We start from the raw sequence: 25,699 nt of genomic DNA, 5'->3' as shown, positions 1-25,699 counted from the left end.
GGAAGAACCAGGTTAAGTCCTCCGAACATGAAGAGGAGATGCTTATGCCAGCTGGCGAGCCGCAGGGGAGCAGGGGAAGGCCAGGAGGGAGCAGGAATGTGCAGGAGGAAGAAGGAACGGCCTCTCCCTGCCCCAAAGACCATGCAACAGGAACACAGCTTCGAATGCTCCCTGGGCCCCACATTCCCAGACCTTCTAGGTCTGGGCAGAGTCACCCACCACTAAAGCTGTGTGTCTCATGGGGACTGAACCACAGGCCAGCCTTCCCAGCCACGCCCCAGACCAGAAACCCAAAGCACCCACACCCCGAGGCACCCAGCCTGAACTCACCTGGTGGAAGTGCGGGTACCAAGGCACCAGAACTCTAGGCAGGCAGTGACGAATTGGTGGCCATGTTTTGGGAGGTGCCTCAGCCCTCTGTAAGCTGAGCCCTGTGTGCCCTGCCCACTGCTCCTATCAGGCAGATATACAGATCCGCACTAGTCAGCGGGCAGGCTGGCAGGGAGCCACCACCTAAGGCAGGCCGGCCTGATGTTAGACCAGAACTTGGCAGGAAGTCATCCTGACCATGAAAATAGAGTCCTTTCTCCCCCTCCCCCCAGGCTGCACGGTTGGAGTGTGCAGGGAGGCAGACACTGCCCCTGGCAGAGAGACAGCAGGGGTCATGCCACAACTCAGGCAAGCTCTGGGCTCATAGTGACTAGTGGTAACCATGGGTGTTCCTGCCCCTTTAGCTCAGTCCCTGGCCTGTCACATGCTCCTCATCCCTGACACAGGAGGAAGCTGAAACCCCAAGTTCTGCAAGAGAAGGCTATGTCTGCAAGTGTGACCGCCCTGCGGGAGGGTAGGGGGGGGGAAGAACCACCACTGCCCAAGCCCTCTGTTCAAACAGTGGCCTCCGCCTCATGGGTCTCCTGCTTCTGCCTCAAGAGGTGAGGCATGAGGTGTTGGTGTGGACATGAGGATGGATGAGAGGACACGAGCCTGTAACTGACCAGGAGAGCTGGCTGCCCGGCTGCAACAGGCAACCGGGGGGCTCAGAGGCAGGGACGGGCCCCCCGCCCGGACATGACAGTCAACACTTCTGCCTCCTGGCTGTGCCTCCTGCACCACGAGGGGCTCATCTTAGACCTGACACACCCCAGGAGCTAGGTCCCAAGGTCCAACATGGGAAGCAGGGACCATAGGTCACAAATGACACTCAAGAGAGGATGCCTTTGTTGGAGCCTCTGGGTCCGTGAGGAAAGGAGGAGGCCGTGCTGCACCCTCGGGGCTGAGCTGGAGGCCGGCCTGCAGAGGAGGCTGGCTCAGGAGGTGCAGGCAAGGCTGCCTTCCCACCAGGAGCAGGAGGGGCCCGCCAGCCTGAGCTCTGGACCCGGGAAAGAATGACCTGCAGCAGGACTCCCAGGGGGCCAGGGCTACTCCATCACCGTCCCAGTCCACACCTGGCCAGGCCACCCTCTCTGGGAACTCGGTTTGGCCCATCTGTCTGAGGTGCCATGCACATCCCAACCTGTGAGTTGGGAGGCTCCAACGTGTATGCAATCTCAGGGCACCCCCTTCACCACCAGGAAACTGGAGTGAAGAACAAACACAGCCCCTACCTGCAAGGCCCGACAGGTGGAAGGTCACAGCTTCAGCATGTGTCCCAGGTACCCACAGTGCTGAGCGCCCACCTCAGGGCTCCATGACACAGAAGAACACACCCATTGGCTACCACAGCGACCAGGCTTCTGTGACCTGCACTCACCAACATATTCCCTTCTTCACCTTCACAGCCAACACGGGAACACCCGTGCTGCAGGTGTCCTCACAGTGGGGAGCTGCCCCACCCCACCGGGAAGACTGGGGCCCAGGGACCCAGGAAAGGAGATTTGAAACAGGAACTTAGAGACATTTGGAGGCAGGAAACAAAAGTTTTGGGAGCATCCCTAAAAAAGCCCCAAATGAACATGAAAAAATATACACAAATCTGTATTTTACAACAGTAGACATTTGTGAATAAACACAATGGCTCTGTATAATTAATTTCCACTAACCATCCCCTGTCTGGTCCAAAGTTTTCAGGCTCTCCTTGAAGCTTCAATTGGAAACATGTACAGCACACGCATTAGGCTTTGTGAAGAACTCCATACACACTGAGACATATGACATTTCTCTATCTGGTGCTCCACACCAGTATCTAATGCCTTCCCAATGTCATGATTTGGAACTGGCAGACCCCTGCCTCCTTTGGCCCAGAGACCCAATGAACTTGGAGGAAACTGACTATCAAGGGCCCCCAGCCCACTACGCTGTCAGGACACCAGTCCTAAGAGCTGATCTGGTCTTCTTGCTTCTCTCCCATCCCGAAGTGCTGTCCACTGTCCCCTACACCTGCCTCTTCTTCCTTCCTCTTCAGTTTCAAGGTTTAGTTCCTTCGACTTACCATCTGCAAACCACTCAGGGCTTTCCACCCAGAGGTGCACAGAATCAGTGCTGGTGATGCCAAGAACGGACCAACACCTGCTGCCCGCCCAGCTCAATAGTGATAATAAACAAAGTCGAAATGCTCCAGGCACCACTCAGTGCACTTCTCAACAACTTGATAAGATAGTTCTACAAATGGGGAAACTGAGGCACAGAGAGGCAAGACTGCCCCAAAGCCATGGACTAGGAATAGTAGGGCCCAAATTGGAATTCTGGCTGCCTGGCTCCAAATCCCAGTTTTTAACAGGACAGTCATCCTATAACACTTCGAGAAGGTGGGGACTGTTGTCACTCTCCTTTCAAATATGGGGAAACTGAGGCACTAAGTGGCCTGTCAACCCTAGGGCCAGGATGTAAAACCCAGTGGTTCTTTTTTCATTCACATATTTTTTTTCTTTCTTTTTCTTTTTTTCAGAGGATCTGATAGCCAGCAGGAAGGGCAATGTAGAGTATGTTTGAAAGTGGCCATGTTATTTGTGTTCCTCCATTCATTAATATTCCTTAAAAAAAAAAAAAGAGAGAATCCAATGCAAAAAAGCTAGCGTGTTCCAGACTTCACATGCACACCCCAAACAGGAGGGACTTTTCTTTTCTCCAGTCATTAAACAAAAATATCAGGCTCTGCTCTGATTAGATCACTTGTCCACTGTTGCCAGAAGAAAAGCTTTACCCTGATTGGATTGGCACCTGCTATCTTTGAGCCAATCACTGCAATGAGAAGAGTACCTCAGTCCAATCAGGATTCACCCCCACATATTTTTATTGATTGATTTTTAGAGAAAGAGAAGGAGAGGGAGAGAGAAAGAATGAGGAGCATTAACTCGCAGTTGCTTCATTTTAGCTATTCACTGATTGCTTCCCATACGTGCCTTGACTGAGTGAGCCTGGGCTTCAAACCAGCAACCGCAGCGTTCCAGGTTGACGCTCTATCCACTGCGCCACCACAGGCCAGGCCTCCCAATGGTTCTTAAGAGTGCGTGAAATGTACCACACGGGAGCTCAAACTTGGGCGCCCCAGGTTATCACGGTCTTGCAGATGATGTGTTTAGGGGTATCTGGATGATGGATCGGCTTCTGGATTCAGAGTCTGGGTGCTCTGCATGGAGTCCCTGTGTGGAGCCTGACTGCCCCAAGACCCAGGCAGATGGCGCTCTGCGGGCGGCTCTCCAGAGCCTTACCAGGGACCCAGCCACAAGGGCCCTCACTGCACTTCAGGAGACTCAGGATTGGACAGTCTTCCCCACCGTTGCCCCCGCCATGGCCTAGGAGACCTTTCCCTTGCTCAGCTCCTGGTCAGGGTTACTGGCTCCAGACAGTGCCCCTGGGCACACACAACCATCCTTCACCCTATCCACAGCCAGCACGTCCATGTTACTCCTTCTCAGAGGGGCCAGGATGCTCCTGCCCTTTAACTCTCTGGCTCCCTTTGAATCTCTGGGTGTGCAGGGGACCCTCTGCTCCTGTCACACCCCCTTTAGGGGGAGCTGCTCCAGCCTGTCGCCACCCAGAGCTTTCTGAAGGAGGACCTTGTTCTTGCCACTGCCCCCTCAGACACTGCCATTGGCTGCAGCTGCATTCTGCCCCCTACAGCCCCACTGACCCACCCAGGCAGGTGCTGTACCCACTAAAGGTTCAAAGCCAAATGCATTAGCTACCCCATGGATGGACCCTAAGAACATCACGCTGAGTGAAAGAAGCCAGTCACAAAGACCATATATTGTATGATCCAATTTCTAAGAAATGTCCAGAATAGGAAAATCTATAGACAGAAAGACCAGTCATTGCTTAAGGCCAGGGGAAACAGATAGAATAGAAATGGCCAGCTGAAGGGGACAGAAACTCTTCCTTAGGTTATAACAGTGGTCTAAAATTGGAAAGAGATGCACAACCTGTGAATATACTAACAACTACTGAATTGTTTCCACTTTAAGTGAGTAAACTCTCAAGAAAGAATTTTCTTTTAAAATAAGGAAAGTTCCCCCTCCAAAAACAACAACAAAAAAGTGACTATCAGAGGGCAGCAGGCACTCAGTAAAGGTGAGACTTACTCCACTGAACTTTTGTTTTATTTGTGTGCACACCACACACACACACACACACACACACACACACACACATACACGCCAGTCTATACATATGTGTGTGCTGGTTTGTGCTATAAAATGTACATTTCACTGGGAGCTACAGTCTAAGTTTGAAAGCTGCTCTCTGAGCAGCATCAAAATTATGATTCCTGTAACCCAACAGCCCCTTACCTGCCTGGACCACTCTGCCCCCGTCAAGACCCACCCCACCACTGTCTCCAAAAGGGCTCCAGTGCTGGGGGCACTGAACTCAACCTTCCCAGCACACTGCACTGCATGCATGTGCGGCAGAGAGCGTGGCCCCAGGACATCACCTCACACAGCCCACCCCTGCAGACAGGCAGCACTAGGACCGGGGCAGCAATTGAGTTGTGTGGATGGGTGTGCTGCCTCAGAAAGCCAGCCCCCATGTCCCCCTCCACATATGACCACCTCTGAGCAATTAGAGGGATTTTAAACAGCTGACAGAATGCTTTGCTAGAAAAAGGATATAATATGAGAGAAAAAACTCAAATAGAACCATGGAAAAATTTTTAAAGTTTTTGAAGTGTTTAGACTCCCACAAAAGTATCAGGGTTAGATGGTTTCACTAGTGACTTCTTTAAGAGTTTGAACACAGAGGTGATGGAGTTGCTGTGACAGATATCCCAGAACAGAGAGGAAAACAGGAACGCACCCGCCTTATCTTTTGCTCAGCCAGCACAACACTGACACGAAAATGGACAAAAACAGCACCCATGCACATGTCCCACATGTTAGAGACTGCGCCTGCCTAAGTATACACTGCTCACAAAAAATTAGGGGAGCCTGACCTGTGGTGGCGCAGTGGATAAAGTGTCGACCTAGAGTGCTGAGGTCGCTGGTTTGAAACCTTGGGCTCGCCTGGTCAAGGCACATATGGGAGTTGATGCTTCCTGCTCCTACCCTTCTCTCTCTCTCTCTCTCTCTCTCTCTCTCTCTCCTCTCTAAAAATGAATAAATAAAGTCTTCTAAAAGAAAAATATTAGGGGATATTTTAAAATGACTATGAGGCAATAAAAAATCCCCTAATTTTTGTGAGCAGTGTATTTGTGCAAAAACCTCACATCTCCACCTCACTGTTTTAAGCCAGATGAATTCCAATGGGCTGATTTCAGTACACAGACATGAAACCATAAAAGTACTAGATGAGAACCTGGGTGGGATTCTTGTTTACGGTTTCGGAATGCAGAAGCCTCTAAGCCAAACATGACCCCAAAAGCAAAGAGAGAAGAATGAACTTGACCACCTAATGGTTAAAAAAAACCTCTGTTTGGAAGAACACACTAGAAGTAAAATTAAAGGTCAACAACTGGGAAAAAGAACATGTACCAGCTACCACATAGGTATACCAAGAACTCTTTAAAAAGAAAAAAAATCACCCTGCCCAGGCAGCTCAGCTGGTTAGAGCTACCTAATATGCCAAGGTTGCAGGTTCAATCCCACATCAGGGCACATATAAGGATCAGCCAATGAATGTGTGGATGGGTAGAACAACAAGTTGATGTTTCTCTCTAAAAAAATTAAAATTAAAAAAGGATCAACAACTGGGAAAAAAATGAGCCAAGGACAAGTATACGCACTTTACAGGTAGCCTAGGGCCCTCAGCCTGTAAACACAGGAAAAGGCACCCCTCCTCACATAGTTAAAGATGCGCAGAATAAAACACCAGTCCAATGCCTTCCTACCACCTCAGCCTGGGCGAAGGTCCATGGACTTCTCTGACATTTGGGCAAAAAACTGGTGAAAACACTTTACAGGCCAATTTGGCAACATGTCTCAAAATTTTAAATGCACATATCCATGGTGCAGAACATCCACTCTGGAGGTCTGTCTGACAGTCACATGGGCACCCATGTAAATGAGAGGTACTGTCAAAGCCTTGTTCGTCATGGTGAAAAGCTGGACATGGTCTGCGGGACCATACAGAGGTCTGGGACGCAGCTGTTTGAGGGACAGGTGGGGAGCAGAGACACAACAGGGACACAAAATGGGGAAAACAAAGCTCACTGCAGAAGGCTAACTCCATCTGTGTTCTCAAAGAGCCTTTGCGATATTTACACAGACGTCTTTGTGCGTGCCCTGAAGGACTGTCTGCGCGTGCACAATCCAGGACGCAGCACCCCAGCCGTGAACGTGGACTCCTAGGGAAGGGGTGAGGGTCAGGACAGACAGATTTCAGTCCAAATTTTATGATCACTGTGTTTTTTTTCCTCTTCTGACGATGGCCAGACACTGTTTTTTTAGAATTAAAGGTAAAGGGGCAGCAAGAGCTGGGCACATGGAGCAGGGCACTTAAATACAAGCCTCACCCGCCCATTAAGTAGGGACAGCCTTTAGTTCTCCATGTGCTCATCTCACAGAAGCCTGCAGGGGGCTGAGGCCCACAGGAAGTCTTCTGTGGTGTCATTTTCATTCTGAAGATGCTGTCCTGGAGAGAGTACGTCCACTGTGGCAACGAGAAAACGGACTCAGCATTAGTCTCCAGGCCCGTGGTGCAGGGCAAGGGAAGGATCTGAGGGTGAAGCCATGCCCCTCGGTCATTTCCCCCACAAACAAGTGGGCAAGGCCTCCCACATGGGCCCGGCCCTAACACTGTACACTTGGAAGTTGTAACGTCTGTGGGTCATTGTGGAAAGAAGGAGAGGGACTAGGTGGCCTCACGGCCACTTCTGGTTTCATGCCTTCCTGGTCTCTGAGAACCGCACTGGACCAGACCAGGGATTTCCAAACTGGGTTCTCTAGAGTCCAGAGGTTCCACAGGAGTCACCCAGTAATGTCGGAGCGCCTGCACTTTTATCCCCCTCCCCTGCTCAGAGAATGGACATGCAGACCCGGGCACCAGCTACCTTCGCTCAGCACCTACAACCTGTAGCTCTGGGTGCCCCTGGGATGCCAAGGGGGCAACTGCGACACCCACAGAAAGCTCAGGACAGGGAAAGCCAGATCGGAGAAAATACATGAGGAAGCCATGCCACACACGACCACAGTCCACATCAGGCCAGCATGAACCACGTGGCACCCTCCAGGCCAGCTGCCAGATCCCAGGGCCTGGGCACGGCTGCTCACACTTTGGGGCACCAGGACAGGATCTGAGTGCACTCCTCTGTTGCTGAATGTGCCCTCTGACCACAGAGCACAGAGTGTGGCTGTCTGGCGCGGGCGCATCCCCTGGACAGCGGCTCCATTGTGCAGACCCGGTTCCCAGCAGCTGTCCTGGGCCTGGGAGCCCATGGATGCAGACACAGCTCCTCTTCCAGCAGCTGCTCCAGCACTGGGAGGCCTTGCCTAGCACCATGTGTCTCTGGGCCTGCGCTCCATCCTGGGGCCAGGCTGGGTGGTCAGGGCCACAGCACCCCGCTCTAGGGAGGCAGAGTGGAGACCCGCCTCCAGGGCCTGCCTCCTGGCCCAGCCCTCTCCCACAGCTGTGCCCTCTCTATTTAAGGCATTCAGCAGTTGCTGAGGCTGCATTCCCCAGATCGCCCCTCGGTCCTCCTCACTACTAGGCTGGGCCTGGCAGGCAACTGTGGGTGGGCTGACGAGAGAGGTGGGTTCTTTGTATTCGCTGCCCCCCACTCTGCCCCATTGTGAAGGACACACCTGGGCGGTCCACTCCTCCAGCAGGGTCCTCCTGTCCCCCCATAAGTGGGGCTTTCCTGCTTCTGACCTAGGTATAAAAGAGGCCTCGGACAGCTCAGAGAAGGAGTGTGCCTTCCTTATGACAATAAAAGCATTTGTAGATGCTTTTAGTCAGAGAGAACACCTACTGAGACACTCAGTCGGCCTGCCCCACCCCAATCTCATGCCCACTACCATAAGTGACCCCTGGCACAACCACAGAATGGAAGCCTGGAAAGTTTGAGCCACATACGAGCCAGTAGGCCCAGCCTCTCCCTCCTTTGACAGATAGAGAAACAACCAAAGGCAGGGGGAGCAAAGTGAAGTCCCATAGGGTAAAGCCGGGACTCACCCAAGAACTCAGTGGGGTCCTGGTGCGGGACGCCCCACTCGACACCCGGCCCTGTCACCCTGGCCTCCCCCAGGACCTTCTATGAGCATCTAGCCACAGCAAAGAACAGGCCCCTGAGTGAGTGGCCAGTGCCCACCTTATAAGGCCACCTTGGGAAACTTGGCTGGTGTCAGCCATGGAGCCAGAGGGTGGCTTCCGGGGCGCGGCAAAGCCAGCAAGCAGCCCGCAGACATGACTCTGGGCTCTGCGGCCCAGCCCCACCCTAAGCCACCCATGTGAAGGCAGGGGGAGAACAGGGCCCTGGGAGAAGAGGCATGGCCGTCCCCACCCTGAGGCCAAGAGAGGAGTCGAGATGACCAGAGGGACAACAAAGAGACTGCCAGGTCCAGAGATGTGGCAGCAGCCTCAGAAACCAAGAACCCAGTGTGCCAGAGTGGAGAGGGGCAGATCTCTGTGATTCTTATTTGATCAGAAAAGTATCTGCTTGGACCCTGAAGGGTCTGCTGGGATCCCTGGGGTCCCTGCATTTGCCTGCAAGTGAAACAAAAAAAGTCATCTCATCTCACTCCTTCAACATTATTTTACTTAGCACCTACTATGTGAAAGCCACTTTCTCAGTATCTTCTATCTTATGGGATTCTTCTCCCTTATTAATATTTTTAAATTTGTTGAGGGTTTTTTTTTGTTTGTTTTTTACAGAGACAGAGTGAGAGTCAAAGAGAGGGATAGACAGGGACAGACAGGAACGCAGAGAGATGAGAAGCATCAATCATTAGTTTTTCGTTGTGGCACTTTAGTTGTTCATTGATTGTTTTCTCATATGTGCCTTGACTGTGGGGCTACAGTATACCAAGTGACCCCTTGCTCGAGCCAGCGACCTTGGGTCCAAGCTGGTGAGCTTTGCTCAAACCAGATGAACCCTCACTCAAGCTGGCGACCTTGGGGTCCTCCGCGTCCCAGTCCAATACTATATCCACTGCGCCACCGCCTGGTCAGGTGAGTTTTAGCGAGAGAAGAAAGGTGGGGGAGAGAGAGAGAGAGACAGGAAAATAGATCTGTTCAAACCAGCAACTTCTGCACTTTAGAAAGAGGCTCTAAACAACTGAGCTTTCTGGCCAGGGCTTATGGGATTCTTAAAAACAAAAAATTCAAGTAATTTAGACCCAGTGGGGGCATGGAGGGAATTCTGAAGAATATATAGCAGACTTTAAGAGTGGAAATAGCTGGGTTACGGGTGAATTAGGGTCTTCCTAATTTATATATTTTCTGAATTTTAAAGAGAAGGTATATGAAAACCTACTTTTTATGTTAAAAATTCTAGCAGAGGAAAGAGGGTTCCTGCACAAATAATTTACATTCCAAAACAAATACAAAATACTAGCCATGAGAAAGACATAAAAAGGCCTGGGAACCAGAGGGAGGGAGACTACTTCCAGCTAGTGGGAGAGCTTCATGGAAGAGGTGCCATTTGAACTGGGCTTTGAAGGATGCATAGGAGTTCAAAAAACAGTGATGTGAAGAGGAGCAAAGCCAGGGGTCAGAAGGTCAGATCAGAACAGTTGTGAGAGAGGTGGCCTGTTGGAGTCCATGAAAAGACAAAGGCAGGAGGAGCTGAGGAACAGCTGGTCAAGAGGGTGGATGAACTGTGGAGGCCCCGGGGTGAGTGAGCCAGTAAAGGCTCAGAGAGCAAAATTTCATCAGTGCCATGTTTAGGGAGGTCAATCTGGGAGCAACTCAGCTGGGGTCCTAAGAGACCTCGCCCTGCACCCATAGCCAGTCTAGAAGGCTTCCTGGAGGCAGATGCAGAGAACTGAGTCTGATCAGAACACACAGAGCTTTGCACCTGCGGTGTCAGCTGCTCCAGGTATGAGGGGCAATGTGCCATGAAGGGTGGTCAGAGTGGGGCCTGTATGGTGGAAGGCTTCCCAGAGCTCTCTCTCAGCCCCCAGAGCAAGGGCGGAAGGAGACAGGAGTGCCTGGTCTGCAGGAGAGATGGACAGGAAGTCAGGCTGAGGGAGAACCGGATGTGCATCTGGAAGGACTGGGCAGACCAGAAACAGAGAAGAAAAGAAGAAGCAAACGGAGCAGGGGCTGTGTGGGAACGCGACCTGGGGCCCCAGAAGCCAATGCAATGGATTCCAGGAATACTCTCCTTTGAGAAAGCCTGCCCTCCATGCAGACCTGCCCAGGACGTCAGGCCTGGAGGTCTAAGACCAAGCAGGTCTAGGCCACATTCCCTACTCTGTGCCCTAGTACTTCCAAGCCTGAGGGTGGCTCACTCCACAGTGACTTCTAAAGCACTGTCATAAGAGGAATGATCCTCCCAAAGTGAGTCACCCAAGCCCCACTCCTCCACAGAGCATTCTTCTGCTTTGCTTACACATCTGTCCTAACCCCCTTCCAGCACACCCCCACCCGTCCCCCGCACCCAGTCCAACTGCGTCTGTCCAGCCTAAAGGTTCTCAACAGGCGAGTACTGGTCTCAGAGAGCCTCTCCCCACCCAGCAGTAAGACATGGGGATCAGGGCACAGGCACACATGTGAGTTCACACACATGTACACACACAACTGGCACACACCCCAACCCCCAGCTCGTGCTCCGGGGTCTGAAGGACAGCCACGCAGGCCTCTGGTCCCTCCACACAGAGCTGGATGCCCCTCCGCATGGGCTGTGCTCTGAGGGCAGCAGGGTTGGGATGCTGCTGACTGTTCTCATGCCCACTCAGACATTTAAGCTCTTTTCCACAGAGAAATTCCACAGTTTCCTCTAGTTTGGGCTCCCTGACACCTCTGACACTGATGGACAGCAGGTTGGTGGGTATGCTCTTCTCTCCCCTCCTTGGCCGATTCAAGCCCAAGTCTTCAAACCATAGGGGAGGGGCCACACTACTGGAAAGCCTCCCCCAAAACTGCTTTGGGTCTGACCACCACCGTCTTGCTCCTGCAGTCCCACTGCCGAGCCCGAGCTGGCCCGATCATCTTGCACACCCCTAAGGCTGTGTCCTGCCTGCCTGATGGCCCAGGGCAGTGCCACCTGAGCAGACACCCTTCTACCCACCCCCCCGAGCCAGGACCATCCCTTTGCACATCCAACACCAGATGTTATCAAGACCTGGAGGGCTTAGTGATGACCATCTTTCAACTCCATCCTGTTTGACTAGGCTGAGTGTGAACACCTCACCCCCTGCCCCTGCCCTGACAGGGCCGTGTCCAGGGCCTTTGGCACTGACCAACAGAAGACCATGAGGAAACGGACTCCGGGCCACTCCCCAAACACTGGCCATGGCTTCATCCTCACAGGACACCAGGAGTGGCTCTGCAGGTTTAAGTTTAGGGAGATGGGAGCGAGAACACAGACTCACACAGACCCAGGCACAGAAAAACCTCCATGGTCCTCCAGTCTGGGCTGCTCAGCATGATCCAGCCCCAGAGGAAGTTCTGAGTCTCAGCCCTTCACCCCCCCCACCCCAACCTACTCAGTCAAATGTTCACTGAACAGAACACAGTCATCCAACACCCCCACGCCATCGTAAGCCAAGTGCCGTCCATTCCCCAAGTCCACCGACCATCGGAAAAATCTCACTCAACAAGGAAAACCAAAAGAAAGTGAACACAGGGACGTGAAGAGACATGCGCATGCCCATGTTCCCAATAGCACTGCTCACAAGTGCCAAAATACAGGAGCAACCCAACGCCCATCAACAGCTGATGGGCGAACCAAGGGGGTCTCCACACACCGCGGAATAGTAGCCTCAAACAGCAAGGAAATCCTGACACATGCTTCAGCATGAAGGACCATAAGGACATTATGCTCAGTGAAATCAGTTAGACACAAAAGGAAAAATATGCGTGATTCCCCTTACATGCAGGACCTAAAGTAGTCAAATTAATAGTCAGGAAGTATAATGGTAGTTGCCAAAGGTGAGGGAGGAAGATGGGAAGTTAGTGTACAGCAGGGACAGACTGTAAGCTCAGGGTCACAGGGCCCAGAGTTCCCAGGGGCCCAGTGTCCCACAGGGATCGGCGCTGCCTCCCCTGTAAGCTTAGAGTGAGCCCAAGTCCAGTTTTGGTCCTCTGAGGGCCTTACCTGAACCCCTTGCTTCCCTCCCCGCCCCTCACCAGAAAAGCACTCCCAAACATAGCTGCGGGAAGGGGACCTTTCCCGAAGACCCAGAAAATCTCAGGGTGCAGAGTTTGGAAGTTCTTCTGCTCTCCTTGCCTCTGGCCACAGTGCTTCCTGCTTGGGGAGGAGGTAGAAGACCATCCAATGTAAAAATCTCAGGAGAGCAGAAAATCCCTTACCTCCAGCCTTGGGCCTCAGCCTCTGCCGGGCACTCAACAGGGCTGCCTGCAATTCCTCCCCGGGGCTCAGCAATCCAGGAAACTTAAGAGCCCATCCTTGGGTCTCAAACACCCCCTTCACTGCCTCTCCTTTCCAGACCATAGCCCCCTGCCACACAAGGATCACACAGCAGAAGTTCAACAGCGTGGCCTGTGACTAAAGGGGGCCCCTTGGTACCCAGAGGCTCTTTCCAAAATCTAGCTCAAGTCCAACTTGCTGCATCTTGATCCATCCTCTGTGGACAGGAAGAACAGCAGTCTGCGCCTGGAGCCTTTGGTCATTCACCCCTGTAAATTCTAGGTGTTCACAGAAGCACAGCCCCTCCCCATCCAGATTCTTTCTCCAAGACTCCATGGCAAAACTAGCTCCCGCCCCCAGTTACCACCACACCTATGCTTCGCTACTCACCCTCCTGGCTCCTGGATGGGGCCTCAGCCAAGTGGGGCTGGGACTTGGGCTCCAGCATGCTCTGTAGCTGAGACATCAGGATGGGTTCTGAATTCTCCAGGGTCTGGGCTGGGACAGGGGAGGCAGGCACCTCAGCTGACTTGGGCACCTGGATCTCCACCCTCTTGGGGGCAGGGTCAGCAGTGGAGGTGGCAGGCACCTCAGGGACCTTGGAGGCAGGGGTCTCCATCCTCCGGTGGGCTGGCTCCTGGGGCTTGACTATAGTGATCTCCGTCCTCCGGGGGGTGGGCTCTGGTGTCTTGTGGCCCAGTGCCTCAGCCCGCTTGAGCCCGAACCGGGACGGCCCAGTGGCACTGGCGTTCTCCACCTGCTTGGACGAGATGTCGATTGAGAGCTCTGTGCGGCGGGACATAGGCTCGGCCTTGGGCCCCGACAGCTCCACCCTTCGCAGGGCAGCCTTGGGGGATCGCTGGCTGAGGGAGTCTACATGGCGGCCAGCAGGCTCTGAGTTCTTCACACCCAGGTCCTGGAATTTCTGGGTGGAGCTGGCCACAGTGGCCCGGAGTAGGGGAGTCTGGACTCTCCGAGGTGGAGTGGAGTTGGGCGTCTCAACCTCCTCAACCTCAAAAGATCTTTTCAAGGCTGAAAGACAGAAAGAGGAGAGTGTAATGAGCAGATGGCTTGGGAACTCCAGGAAACATCCTGCCCAAGGTGAACGTCGGAAGGTAGCTGGCAGGCACGCTGCAGCCAGGACCCCTGGGCAGACTCTTGCACCCTTCACCTCTCAGAAAGAAAAGGGGACAGCTCTCTACCAGGAGACTCAGAGGCACCAGCAGTCATGTGACTAGTGGAGAGAGAAAGGCTGGAGCCGGGGGGGCGCCGGCCTCTCTCCCACCACGACCACCGTGTGGACCCAGCTGTATTTCCTATCAGCATGTCTGGCTCTAGGGGAGCCTCTGGTTTCTTTCTTCTTTTCTTTCTTTTATTTTACAGAAAGAAAGAGAGAGAGAGACAGGAAGGGAAAGAGATGAGAAGCATCAACTCATAGTTGCGGCACTTTAGCTGTTCATTGATTGCTTCTCATATGTGCCTTGAGTGGGGAGGGGGGCTCAAACCAAGCCAGTGACCTTGGGCTCAAGCCAGTGACCATGGGGTCATGTCTATGATCCCAAGCTCAAGCTGGTGAGCACACACTCAAGCCAGATGAGGCCGTGCTCAAGCCGGCCACCTCAGGGTTTCAAACCTGGGACCTCAGAGTCCCAGGTTGATACTCTATCCACTGAGCAAACACTGGTCAGGCTCTGGCTTCTTTCTTGTCGTGGCCTTCCTCTCTCCCTCCTCACCTCCCCCCACGCAGACACTATCACCAGCACGCCACAGCAGCAGGGGTCGTCCCCAGTACTAACAGCACAACCCTAAGAAGACATCACCATGTCAACAACAGCAGGAATAACCAACACTGAATATTGAATGCCGCCAGGCTGGGCTTGCCGCACCGTCACACTGACCCTCACAATAACCCTCTGCCGTGTGTCAGGCATCATCACCTGGTACAGATAGCGACACTGGGGCCCGATGGCAGGGACAGTGAGTGGTAGACCCAAAAGGCATGTTTGCCTGACTCTAAGGCCCAAGCTTCTAAGCACATGGCTGTCCAGTTTCTGGTGAAATCACAGAGGCCTGGCATGGTCCACTCCCTCACCTCCACCTGCCTCTATCCTGTACTGTTCGCCCCAGCCAGACCCGGAGCCCTGAGCGGCGCTGACAATCTGACTCTCACCCCGCCGTCCACCATCTCTGCCAGGGTCTGCTCCCCCCACTCTGAGGCAGTGGTGCCTAAGAAGCCGCCATCCCCCACAGTTCCTGCAGCCGAGCTCCAAACAAGAACCAGCTGCTCCCAGTTATAAAGACCAGAGCAGGAAGGGGCACATGTGGTAGGAACACTCACCAGCTCCTTCCCACCAGCAGGGCCCCCAGCAACCCACGGTCAACACCTCTCCCCGACCCCTCTCATCCCTTGCCTCACCAACCCTGAGCCCAGGATTTCAAGAGACCCCCCAGTTCCTCCCCACAGCCGGCAGGGAGTCCCAGCCCCAACAACAGTTCTCCAGAGCCATTCTAAGTGGCCCCTCCCTCCCATCTCCGTTCCTTCAAATTCCAACTCAGCTCTCAAGTCCTCCTAGTGGACAGCACTTCCTTCACAGACCTGGGCCTGGCGGGCAGCTGAGTGGGCAGGGGGCCGGGGGGTGTGGATCTCAATGCGAGGAGCAGGAGGACACGCAGGAGGCCTTGTCTCCGATACCTGCCGCCTGAACTCTGGTTCCCCAGACACGGCCCTCCTGCGAGGCCCTCCCTAAGCCCTGGGCACACCTCCTTCTTGGAGGATACAGGCCACAGAAGCCTGGGTTGCAAAGTTCCACCATCCCAGAGGCCCAGCAGGAGCTGCAAATGTCCTCGGAGGGGGACAATATGTGGACTTGGGGAGCTGGCATGTCATCTCACACATCTCAGGCACACACCTGCTGTCGTCCAGGTGTGTAGGCCCTGGGTAGCCAGGCTTCGGACTGACTTCAAGAGAACCTAGACATCTGGATGTTTTCACGCTGTCTCCTGGTTTAGAAGCCAGCACAAACAAAGCACAACCACACTTTTAAAACTTCAGACAAAGTCACATCCGTAGACTGCATTCGGCCTGTGCCCTTTAGTTGACAGCATCGCCGAGAGCAACAGGGCCTGAACCAATGCTGGGACCCTAACTTGGTGCAACCCTACCTTTCTATGAGGGGGTTGGGGGGCTATCCACCAAGATCACCACAGGATGCAAAAGCCCCCACCTCTGTTTCCAAAGAAGCCTGAATGCCCCAAGGAGAGGTTGGTTGCCTGTCAGACTACACAGGAAGTCCAGAGCTAAGTGCCCAGACCTCTGAGGCATCTGGTCTACCCCTGCTGCCTCAAGAACACTGCCCAAACTGTCCCTGAACGGTGGCTCCTGTCTGTGAGCTCCCTAGAGGAGGGGTCTGCACCCACCCACCTCGGCATAGACATTTCCAGGTGTCACTGGTGCTGGTTTCTTGGAGAACAGAAAGTAGGCAGGGGAGAAACTTTCCCAGGTTTGTTCAGAATAACAAGACCAGACTCATGTTTAAGAGCTGCACTAAAGCAAAGCCCTCCCTGAGTCCAGAGCAACATCTGAGTTCAGAGGCAGCAATGAACAGGACCAGCCCCGCACACGCACGGATCCCTGCCAAATGGATCAGAGGCGCCCTGGAACCCTGCTCCTTCCCTGGCCTGGCTACGCAAGGGCACATGCCCGTCGCCACCCACCACCCTTGCCTCTCTTCGGCTGCTTTGTGTTTCTCTGCAGCACGGGTTCTCCCTGGCCCTATATTACCTGGTGCTTATCATCCAGCTATATTATCCACCTGGCACGGGCTGACCAGCACTGTCCCTCCCTGTCAGTCCCGTGCTCCAACAGAACAGGGGCTGTCGCCACCTCCACAACAGAGCTGCTCAACAAGCGTCTAGAATGTTTAGGTTGCTCTTGATGGTTTATGCCATCCCCTCAAACAAGCATGTCTGCTCTGCTCCTCTGACCCTCCCCCCCCCCAAGCCAGGCTCACTCTGACTCCTCCCAAAGCCTGCCCAGGGCCACAAAGTTCACACCCCTCCGCCTCCATGTCATCCAGGCCATGTAGGGACTTCAGAGTGTTTGGAGTCTCTGGAAACACAGTCTGACGTCCTCACCTGTATCATACTGCCAGTCAGTTCTCCATCAGGTGCTTCTACACAACTTACAGGCTACTCACAGGTCTGTAACTGTGGGCACGGAGCCCTGGGGAGCCCCAGAGAAGGGGCCTCCAGAGCGGGGAGGCATTGGGTCTTCACCCCCTTTCCAGCCTGAGACACTCCACTTTCCCCTAAGTCTGTAATGGGTTGAATAAGTACCCCCCTAAAGTACCTCCCAAGCCTAACCCCTAGAACCTGTGACTGGAACCTTATTTGGGTGGGATCAGCCTGGGTTTAGGATGGGCTCTAAATCCCATGTGTTTGTTCTCATAAGAGAAAGAAGAGGGGATTTGAGACAGAAAAGACCATGGACAGGCCCCGTGAAGACAAAAGCAGAGATGGGGAGGAGGCAGCCACAAGGCCAGGAGCACCCCGGGCCACCAGAAGTGGGTTCTGCCAACACCCTGATTTTGGACTCTGGTTCTCTAGAACTGGGAGAGAACCGAGTTCTGTTGTTCAAGCCACACGGTTTGGTTTGTGGTGATTTGTTAGGGCAGCCACAGGAGGTGAACACAAGGACCATCAGAAGGATGAACCCTCTGGGCTATAACTGCCAGGAGCCCTTCCCCTGGGTGGTTACTGCACTCCATGCCCCAGTCCCTATCCACGCCTAACCGCACTCAAGAAATGTCCAACAGATGGATTAACAGAAGCATGGCTGAGCAACTCCAGAACTGCTGTGTCCGGGGACCAAGAGGAGGAAAAGCTGCCTCCTCTCCCCTTCCTGGACTCACATAAAACCCCTGAAGGGAGCGGTGTCGGGGGTGGCACTGTTCTGGGGTTACACTGGAGTCTCTGGAGATAAAACGGATCGTTTTTTTAAGGCAGGCTTCACAAAGGGTGCCTGTGCACAGCTGCCTCCCCACCAGGGGTGTTGTGACACCAGAAGCACCCAGCTGGCAGGACAGGGTCCCCTGACCTCTCTTCCCCCATCAGATTCCTAAAGACATACCCCGGATCCTGCGTATCCACGCACAGCCACCCTCCTTGAAAACACCCTCCACCACCTCCGTGGGGGATACCAGACATTACCTGCTCACTTTACTCACCCTCCTCTCTCCGCCTGTGGAGGCAGAGGCAGCCAAGGGGTGTCCACATGTGGCCACGGAAACCACAGGTGTTCATGAGCTTGTCATTTTGAAGATTTGAGACGCTACGTGACCACACCGGGCAGCGCAGTGGGGAGCAGCACTCGCTGCCGCCCCTTTGGTCTGCAGGGCTTTACTGCAGCCCGAAATCCCGATGGACAGGACAAAGAGGACTCGGGCAGAGCAGCAGACAAATAAATCCAGGGCCAAGGGGAGGGAGAAGTGCTGCCACCCCCCAGGGCAGGGTGTATCCACCTCTGCAACACCCCTTCGGAAGCACAGCTCTCCCCTCTTCCTCCACTGGACCCAGCTCCCCGCCCTCAGCCAGGTACAGACCTCACCTGCTCCCCAAAGCCCTCCCCAACATGCACCAAGAACCAGAAGACCGTTCATGCACTCTGGCCCCCAGCTGGGAATTTTTCCCAAGGAGATAATCGAGGAACAGAAAGACGAATTATATGAGGACATGTGCATCAACGTTCAAATAGCAAAGGCTGGAAACAATTCCAGTTTACATGGACTTTTCTAAGCCCGTATGCTGAAGTCCCATGCGGGCATCGCAATCACGGTTTTGAAGACGAGAAGTGCTGAGACCAAAGTAAAAACTGCAGAGCACAAGACGTGTGCACGCAGAGGTCCCAGCTCCCTCACACGTGTGCAGTGTGTGCACACATGCGCTGAAAACACCCATCTCTGGGTGGAATCACAGTGGGTGTTTTTCTCCATGAGAGCCTCCTGCCTCTTCCCAACATGCTACATGAAATGTGCGTCACTTAATATTTTCAGGGGATTATACCATCAACACTGTTTTTAAATAAGCCTGGCTGAGAACAGGGGGAGGCTTGTGGATGCCGGATCCTTTCCCTCTGCAACACCCTCTCTAGTCCATCAAACCACAGGCTCAGCTGCTACAGAGGCCAGCCACCTCCCCAGATATGCAAACCTTCCTGTCCACCCTGCCCACTGCGGGGGCGGGGCCAGCCTGGATCTGGGCCTGTTTAAGGAGGAATGTACCAGCGCACAAGGGGCCATTGTGAAGGCCCAGCTCTGACCACAGGCTGCCAGCAAACCTCTCTCCACTCCTGAAACATTTCCTGGTGCACGCAGGGGGCCTGGGGAGGGGATACCGGGCAAACCACAGAGCCCTTCTCTAGTCAAGGACAGATGTCATGCAACGAAATGCTGAAGACGAGGTCAGAAGGAACCCATGTGCAGCTCCCAAGGGAGAGAGCGATATGGCGGCTGCCCAGCACGGGATCCAGGTCTGACTCAGGGCTCCAGGAACCCTGGTCACACTGATTCTCTTCCAAGGTCAGGGGCCCAGAGCACCCAGAGGGATGGTCCAGACTCTCTACCCTGAGCCTGCATTAAAGGCCACAGGAACACCCCGCCCTCCAGGAAACTGCCACCGCTGGAGTGAGTCCAGGACCTGGTACGACTCCTGGGGTCAGCGGGACGGAGTCCTGTTCTCTCCCCTGTAAGTACAGGCCTGACTCTATGCAGTGGGTAAGGGGCACAGGAAGGGCTGGCAGAGCAGGATCTGGCTGTGGGACAGGGGGCAGTGGAAAGCTCCCTCCAACATAGCAGGAAAGACAGAAGAGGGACCAGGTGGTGACCATGCAGCAATTTTTACAGTTGCTGGTGTAATAACCATCTGCATGTGTGCACATCTATGTTTGTGTGTGTGTGTGGTCCCCTCCCCCCCGCCCACAGGTGGCCAAGACTGCACATGCCTTACCCATGTTCATCACACCCATGGCCAGTATCTGCCCCTCTGCCGAGGGCCTCTCCTGGTGGTCACCTGGTGTCCCAGATGGGAGACAGGAAAGGGTAACTCTGGTGGCTCTCAGGTCAACTCCCAAGCCCACCCTGGAGGGACAATTCCGGGGTACATGGTGCAAAGCCTACCAGGGCCCCTGTGAGGCTGAGCTCCAGCTGCCCACAGCTGTAACACCACAACATGCTTGGTGATGGAACTTATAGGCCACCCCCCTAATTGTCTCACACCCACTCGGGGACCGCAAGGACCATCCTGCACATGAATCTTTGTCTCAGGAGTGGTCTCTGAAGGCTCAGCAGAGGAGCAGATGGCTAAGGGGACAGGTGGGGGAGGAAGAGAGAAACAGGGGAGAGTCCAGATAGGGAGTGGGGACAGGTGCCCTCAGGAAGCAAAAGAGTCCAGCCTGACCTGTGGTGGCGCAGTGGATAAAGCATCGACCTGGAAATGCTGAGGTCGCCGGTTCGAAACCCTGGGCTTGCCTGGTCAAGGCACATATGGGAGTTGATGCTTCCAGCTCCTCCCCCCTTCTCTCTCTCTCCTCTCTAAAAAAAAAAGAAAAAAAAGAAAAGAAAAAAAAAAAGAGTCCAAAAGGAAGGGCTTCAAGTAGACACTGTGGCTGAGCCTGCCCAAGGAAGTCAGAAAACAGGGCTGTCAGCGGGCTGGCCCTGGGCTTCCCACAGAGAAACCCGTTTGTTTAACAACAACGGCCAAGTCCATATAAAGGAAGAGAGCGTGAAGAGCTGGCCTCTCCCTCTCTCCCCAAGGCCAGACACAGCGAAAGGACCATGTCCAGTACTAGCCCTCTCTGCCCCAGCCCCAGTTCAGGGCCCAGGGCCAGTGCGGTAGGCGAGGGCTGCAGGCTGCCCTGGGCCTGTGAGCAGTGGGCACAGAGCAGAGGCTGGCCTTCCGACCAGATGCAGGCCAGCGTTCCATCACCTGACACAGTCTTGTTGAGGTTCTGGCCACCCCTGCCCCCACCCATGGAAAAGGAGGAACAGCTGACCCATATCCACCGGGCCTAGGGATGTGTACAAGGGCAGCCAGCAGCGTCTGAGCTCACCAGGAGGTCTCTATGCCCAGGAGAGTCCACCCCAAACACACGTTTATTTTGAGGACAGCCTTTTAATTCAGATGTGAGGAGGAGTGGCTTTCTCTCTGCCTCTGGAGCCTGGTCCTGGGAGACACAGGCCCTCCAAAGGTCTTTCCTATTCACCACGCCACGACCCAGGGGCCTGGCCTGGTCCCTGGCCCTGGCCTCCAGGGTAGGGATTAGTGATGTGAGGGTGAGATGTAGTGCTTGCTTATTCCAAGAGAACAAACAAGGCCCCTTCCCTCCTCCCCAGGCTGGAGGAGGGACTGTGCCACTCTCCCAAGGGGGACCCTCCGCACAGCCTCCAGGGTACAGCAGCCTTTCCCTGCCAAAGACAGGTCAGGTATAAAAAGGATGCAAAGGCCGGGATAGGCATGCCAGTGATCTGTGGTCGCTCCATTCGAGACAGGACCTTGGCAGGGAGCCCAGAGTAGCTGCAGTCAACAGCTGGCCTTCAGGATCTCAGATTCTGTCTTATTCCCCAAATTCATGATGTTACTTTCTTCCTAGAAAAGGCTCTCTAGTAACCTGACAAGTAGGACACAGCCTCACTTGCCCTTCCCAGCCTAGCCACACCATACAGCCTGCCCAGAACGGACATGAGGCCATGCCCAACTCCTGCACCATAGCTTTCAGAATCGGCTATGCTGTCTGCAGGACACTGGTTAAACAGTGGCCCCTCAAATAGTATGTTTAAGTTCTAATTCTGGAACCCGTGAAAGTGACCTTATTTGGGCCTGACCAAGTGGTGGCACAGTGGATAGAGCATAGGACTGGGACACGGAGGACCCAGGTTCAAGACCCCGAGGTCGCCAGCTTGAGCGCAGGCTCATCTGGTTTGAGCAAAAGCTCACCAGCTTGAACCCAAGCTCGCTGGCTCCAGCAAGGGGCTACTCGGTCTGCTGAAGGCCCGTGGTCAAGGCACATATGAGAAAGCAATCAATGAACAACTAAGGTGTTGCAACGTGCAATGAAAAACTAATGATTGATGCTTCTCATCTCTCTCCGTTCCTGTCTGTCTGTCCCTGTCTATCCCTCTCTCTGACTCATTCTCTGTCTCTGTAAAAAAAAAAAAAAAAGTGACCTTATTTGGGAAAAGGGTCTTTGCAGGTGTAATTAAGGCAAAGACCTGGCAATGAGAAGATTGTCCTTGATTAGGGTGGGCCCTAAATCCAGTGAAGAGTGTCCTCAGAGAGACACCAAAGGAGAAGATACACAGGCGAGAAAGCCACTGGAGTCGGAGCAGTGACTGGAGTGATGCATTGACCAGCCACGGGTCACCAAGTATGGCCGGGGCCACCAGAAGCAGGGGAGGGGCCTAGGACAGATCCTCCCTCAAAGCCTTCCGAAGGAGCCAGTCCTGCCCACCCCTCGGATTTGGACGCATGGTCCCTGGAACTGTGAGATTCATTTGCTTCTGTCCCCGACCCCCAGCAGAGTACTTTGTTACTTCAGCCAGAGAAAATCAGTGCACCACCAGAACACAGAACAGAGGGCAGTTCTGCACTCAATTTCCTCAGCTTTCTGTGAATGCTGAAGCCACTTCCTGCTGTGATTCAGCAGCTCTGATGGGGGACCCAGGTGCCCTGGAATGGGCGAGGCCTAGCAGGCAGGAGCCTGCCCGCTGTCCCCCATGTCAGTCCCCCCTGGCTCTTCACAGCTGGCGCAGGGTCCCTTCCTGCTGCTTGCCACCCCTGGGCTCAGAGCTTCCCCTTCATCGGCCTGGTACAAGGGACCCATGCATGCAGCCCACCTAGGCAGTCCAGCTCACATTTGTTGTCCCACAGTCATTATTCAGGGTACCCCTTTTCACTTCCAAGAGTGTGTCAATTGGGACAGTAAGTTATCTGGTCACTCTAGCAACCACAGGTTAACTCCTGGTGTTTGCTTCCTCCACACCAGAGAAGGGGCTTGGGTGATGGCTCCAGGGGTCAGGGAGCTGCCTCACAGGTGAGACTCCTGCAGGCATCATGGGACGGAGCAACTTCTGCTTTAAGAAATCTGTCTGTACACAAAGTACCACCAGGGCCTCAACATACACTGGGAGGAAGTCACTTCCTGGATCTGGGTCTCTTCTTGGAAAGCCCCGCCCCACAGAGGGCAACCTCACAGGCAAAGGGAACCCCAGCCTCTGGTCTGGCGGTGCTGGGATTATTCCAGGCAGACTTTGTTTGTTTTTTTTGTTGTTGTTTTTTGTATTTTTCTGAAGCTGGAAACGGGAGAGACAGACAGACTCCCGCATGCGCCCGACCGGGATCCACCCGGCACGCGCACCAGGGGCGACGCTCTGCCCACTGGGGGCGATGCTCTGCCCCTCCGGGGCATCTCTCTGCCACGACCAGAGCCACTCTAGCGCCTGGGGCAGAGGCCAAGGAGCCAACCCCAGTGCCCGGGCCATCTTTGCTCCAATGGAGCCTTGGCTGCGGGAGGGGAAGAGAGAGACAGAGAGGAAGGAGAGGGGGAGGGGTGGAGAAGCAGATGGGCGCTTCTCCTGTGTGCCCTGGCCGGGAATCGAACCCGGGTCCCCCGCACGCCAGGCCTACGCTCTACCGCTGAGCCAACCGGCCAGGGCCCCGGGCAGACTTTAAACGTCACCTGAAGATGCTGAACTTCCCCCTTTCTTGACTAAATTAAAGTGACGGGAACATGAGCACACTTGGAAGAATGGGTTTGGGACCCACCTTGTGTTGTTCCCCACAAACCCACTGTTGGCTCCCTCCAGCGAGGACAGAACCAGACGAGGGAAACGGGGCAGACAGTGAGCACAGAGATACAGGTTAGATAAGGGGAGGGCTTCCTGAGCCAGGGCCCAAGGCGAGACGCAGTGAGAGTAGCCCAGGATCTCTCCCTGAGAGCCAAGGAGGCGGCCCAGGGACAGTCGGCTGGACGAGAGCAGGGAACAGATGACCCTTCAGGTCTCCGTGGGTCAGAGGTTCCCTGAGTCAGAGGTTCCCTGATGAATGGCTGCCCCTGGGAGGTGACTGACTTCAAAATAAAACCGCAAGCCCAGCTCCAAGGGTCTCAAATGTTACAGAGCCCCTCCCTCCACTACAAGGTCCCCACCTACGTCCAAGCCTCCTTTCCACCCCCCTCCCACTGTCCACCATGCCCCCAAACACACCTCTCCTTAAATCATCAGGCCCTGTGACAGCTACTCCCTGACAGCACCCTGTCCCCCACAACCATAGAGCAAGAACCATCAAACTGCTCCTTTCATAAAAATGACCCTGCAGACAAGCCTTCCTGTACATGGCCTGTCCGGGCCCTTGAGCTGGGTGCAGACCAGGACCAGAGACCCTCAGGGATGTGCCAGCCAGGCCTGTGGTCAGCTGCTCCACTCTCAGCCCCACGGCCATGAACAGAGTGGTAGTCACACACAATCCACCTGGGGGCAGGGGCAGGGGGCAGGGGGCAGGGAGCAGGGGACAGGGCCACCACTCCCTCCTCCTTTATCCCACTGACCACTGGGGGAAACAGTAAAAGCACTGTAAAAATGCGAAAAAAACCACATAACACCAGGGGCCACTTGGCCCAGGTGGAACCCTCCATTCATCATGCCACCTGCCAAAGGAGCCAGAGACAGATGGGGCTCTGTGTGCTGTGGCTCTGTCTGTTTCTCTCCGTTGTGGACAGCAGGGGGGCGCTGCCCAGGCCAGTATGAGCTGTGGCCTAAGTACAGGGTACGGTGACCCCGGAGAGCAGAGTTCAGGTCTCAGTCGGGCCCCAGTCAGAGCAGCACCCTCCTGGGGTCCAGCTGCACCCCAGGCCTCCTGAGAAATGGTGTGGTAGGGGGTGGGGGGCTGGCACCAGCAGGACCCCAAACTGGCCAAGCCAGGATGAACAAGAGGGCAGAGCCTCAGGGATCACAAAGCCCTGCAGACACTACGCTGGACTAATGGGTTCTGCTGACGCTGAGGGTCTGGTGGACCCAGCCTCTGTCTGAAAAGACACGAAAGGACACGAGAGGCTTGGTGGAGCTGGGTTTGTCACAGGGGAGGCCAAAGCTAAACACCGAGATTCCAGAAGGAGTCCCAGAGAGCAGCACCATCTCCACCAGAGGGGCTGCCTAGCTGTTCCAAAGAGCCGGGGAGGGGCCCTTGCTTGGCTCTCACTAGAAACAACGAGCTCCTGGCAAATTCCACATGCCCACCTAAGGACTCGAGAGGACCCTGGAAACCTCAATCAAGCCAGGCACAGCAGTTGGCTGGAGGTGCTCACTGGGTCCACTCTGAGAGCCACACTCCAGGGGTCTCTGAACTCCAGCCCAAGGAGCTGCCCAGAGCCATGTGGGGGCCAAGACCATAGTGGACAAGGGCGCCAATTCAAAGTGCGAGGGAGGGTCACTGCCTCTGAGGGAAGGTAAAGTTCTAGAAACGGGGGCCTAGCAATGCCACCCCCTCCCAAGCTCCAGCACAGGAGGTGACTGCAACCTGCTCGTAGCAACGATGGGCCCCACTCACTCATTCACTCACTCAGAAAAAGTCCCAGGGACAGCGCCCACATCAGAACCTGGCCCCTCAGGGATGCAGCAGTGGGCAGGCTCAGGGGAAGTAGCCCACCTGGTCCACTCAACCCGAGTGCAGTGGCTTAGAGCAGGGGTCCCCAACCCCCGGGCCGCGGACCAGTACCAGTCCGTGGGCCATTTGGTACCAGTCTGCAGAGAA

At 54.6% G+C, this 25,699-nt stretch overlaps 1 protein-coding gene across 5 annotated transcripts in view; it reads right to left on the bottom strand.

Moving 5' to 3' along the window:
• Positions 1 to 25,699, bottom strand: part of SEPTIN9 (septin 9) — a 163,758-nt gene that overhangs the window by 63,944 nt on the left and 74,115 nt on the right. For 3 of the 5 annotated variants that reach the window (XM_066381330.1, XM_066381332.1, XM_066381331.1), the window contains one exon: positions 13,292 to 13,933. In XM_066381330.1, the coding sequence (XP_066237427.1) occupies positions 13,292 to 13,933 (642 nt within the window). Of the gene's footprint in view, positions 1 to 330; positions 354 to 13,291; positions 13,934 to 18,126; positions 18,191 to 25,699 lie in introns of those variants that run through there. The other 2 variants (XM_066381329.1, XM_066381336.1) reach the window with 2 other exon arrangements.

Source organism: Saccopteryx leptura, chromosome 4, assembly GCF_036850995.1.
Source record: "Saccopteryx leptura isolate mSacLep1 chromosome 4, mSacLep1_pri_phased_curated, whole genome shotgun sequence".
NCBI lineage: Eukaryota > Metazoa > Chordata > Mammalia > Chiroptera > Emballonuridae > Saccopteryx > Saccopteryx leptura.
Note: the sequence above shows the minus strand (reverse complement) of the source record. Positions and strands in the feature narration are given on the sequence as shown.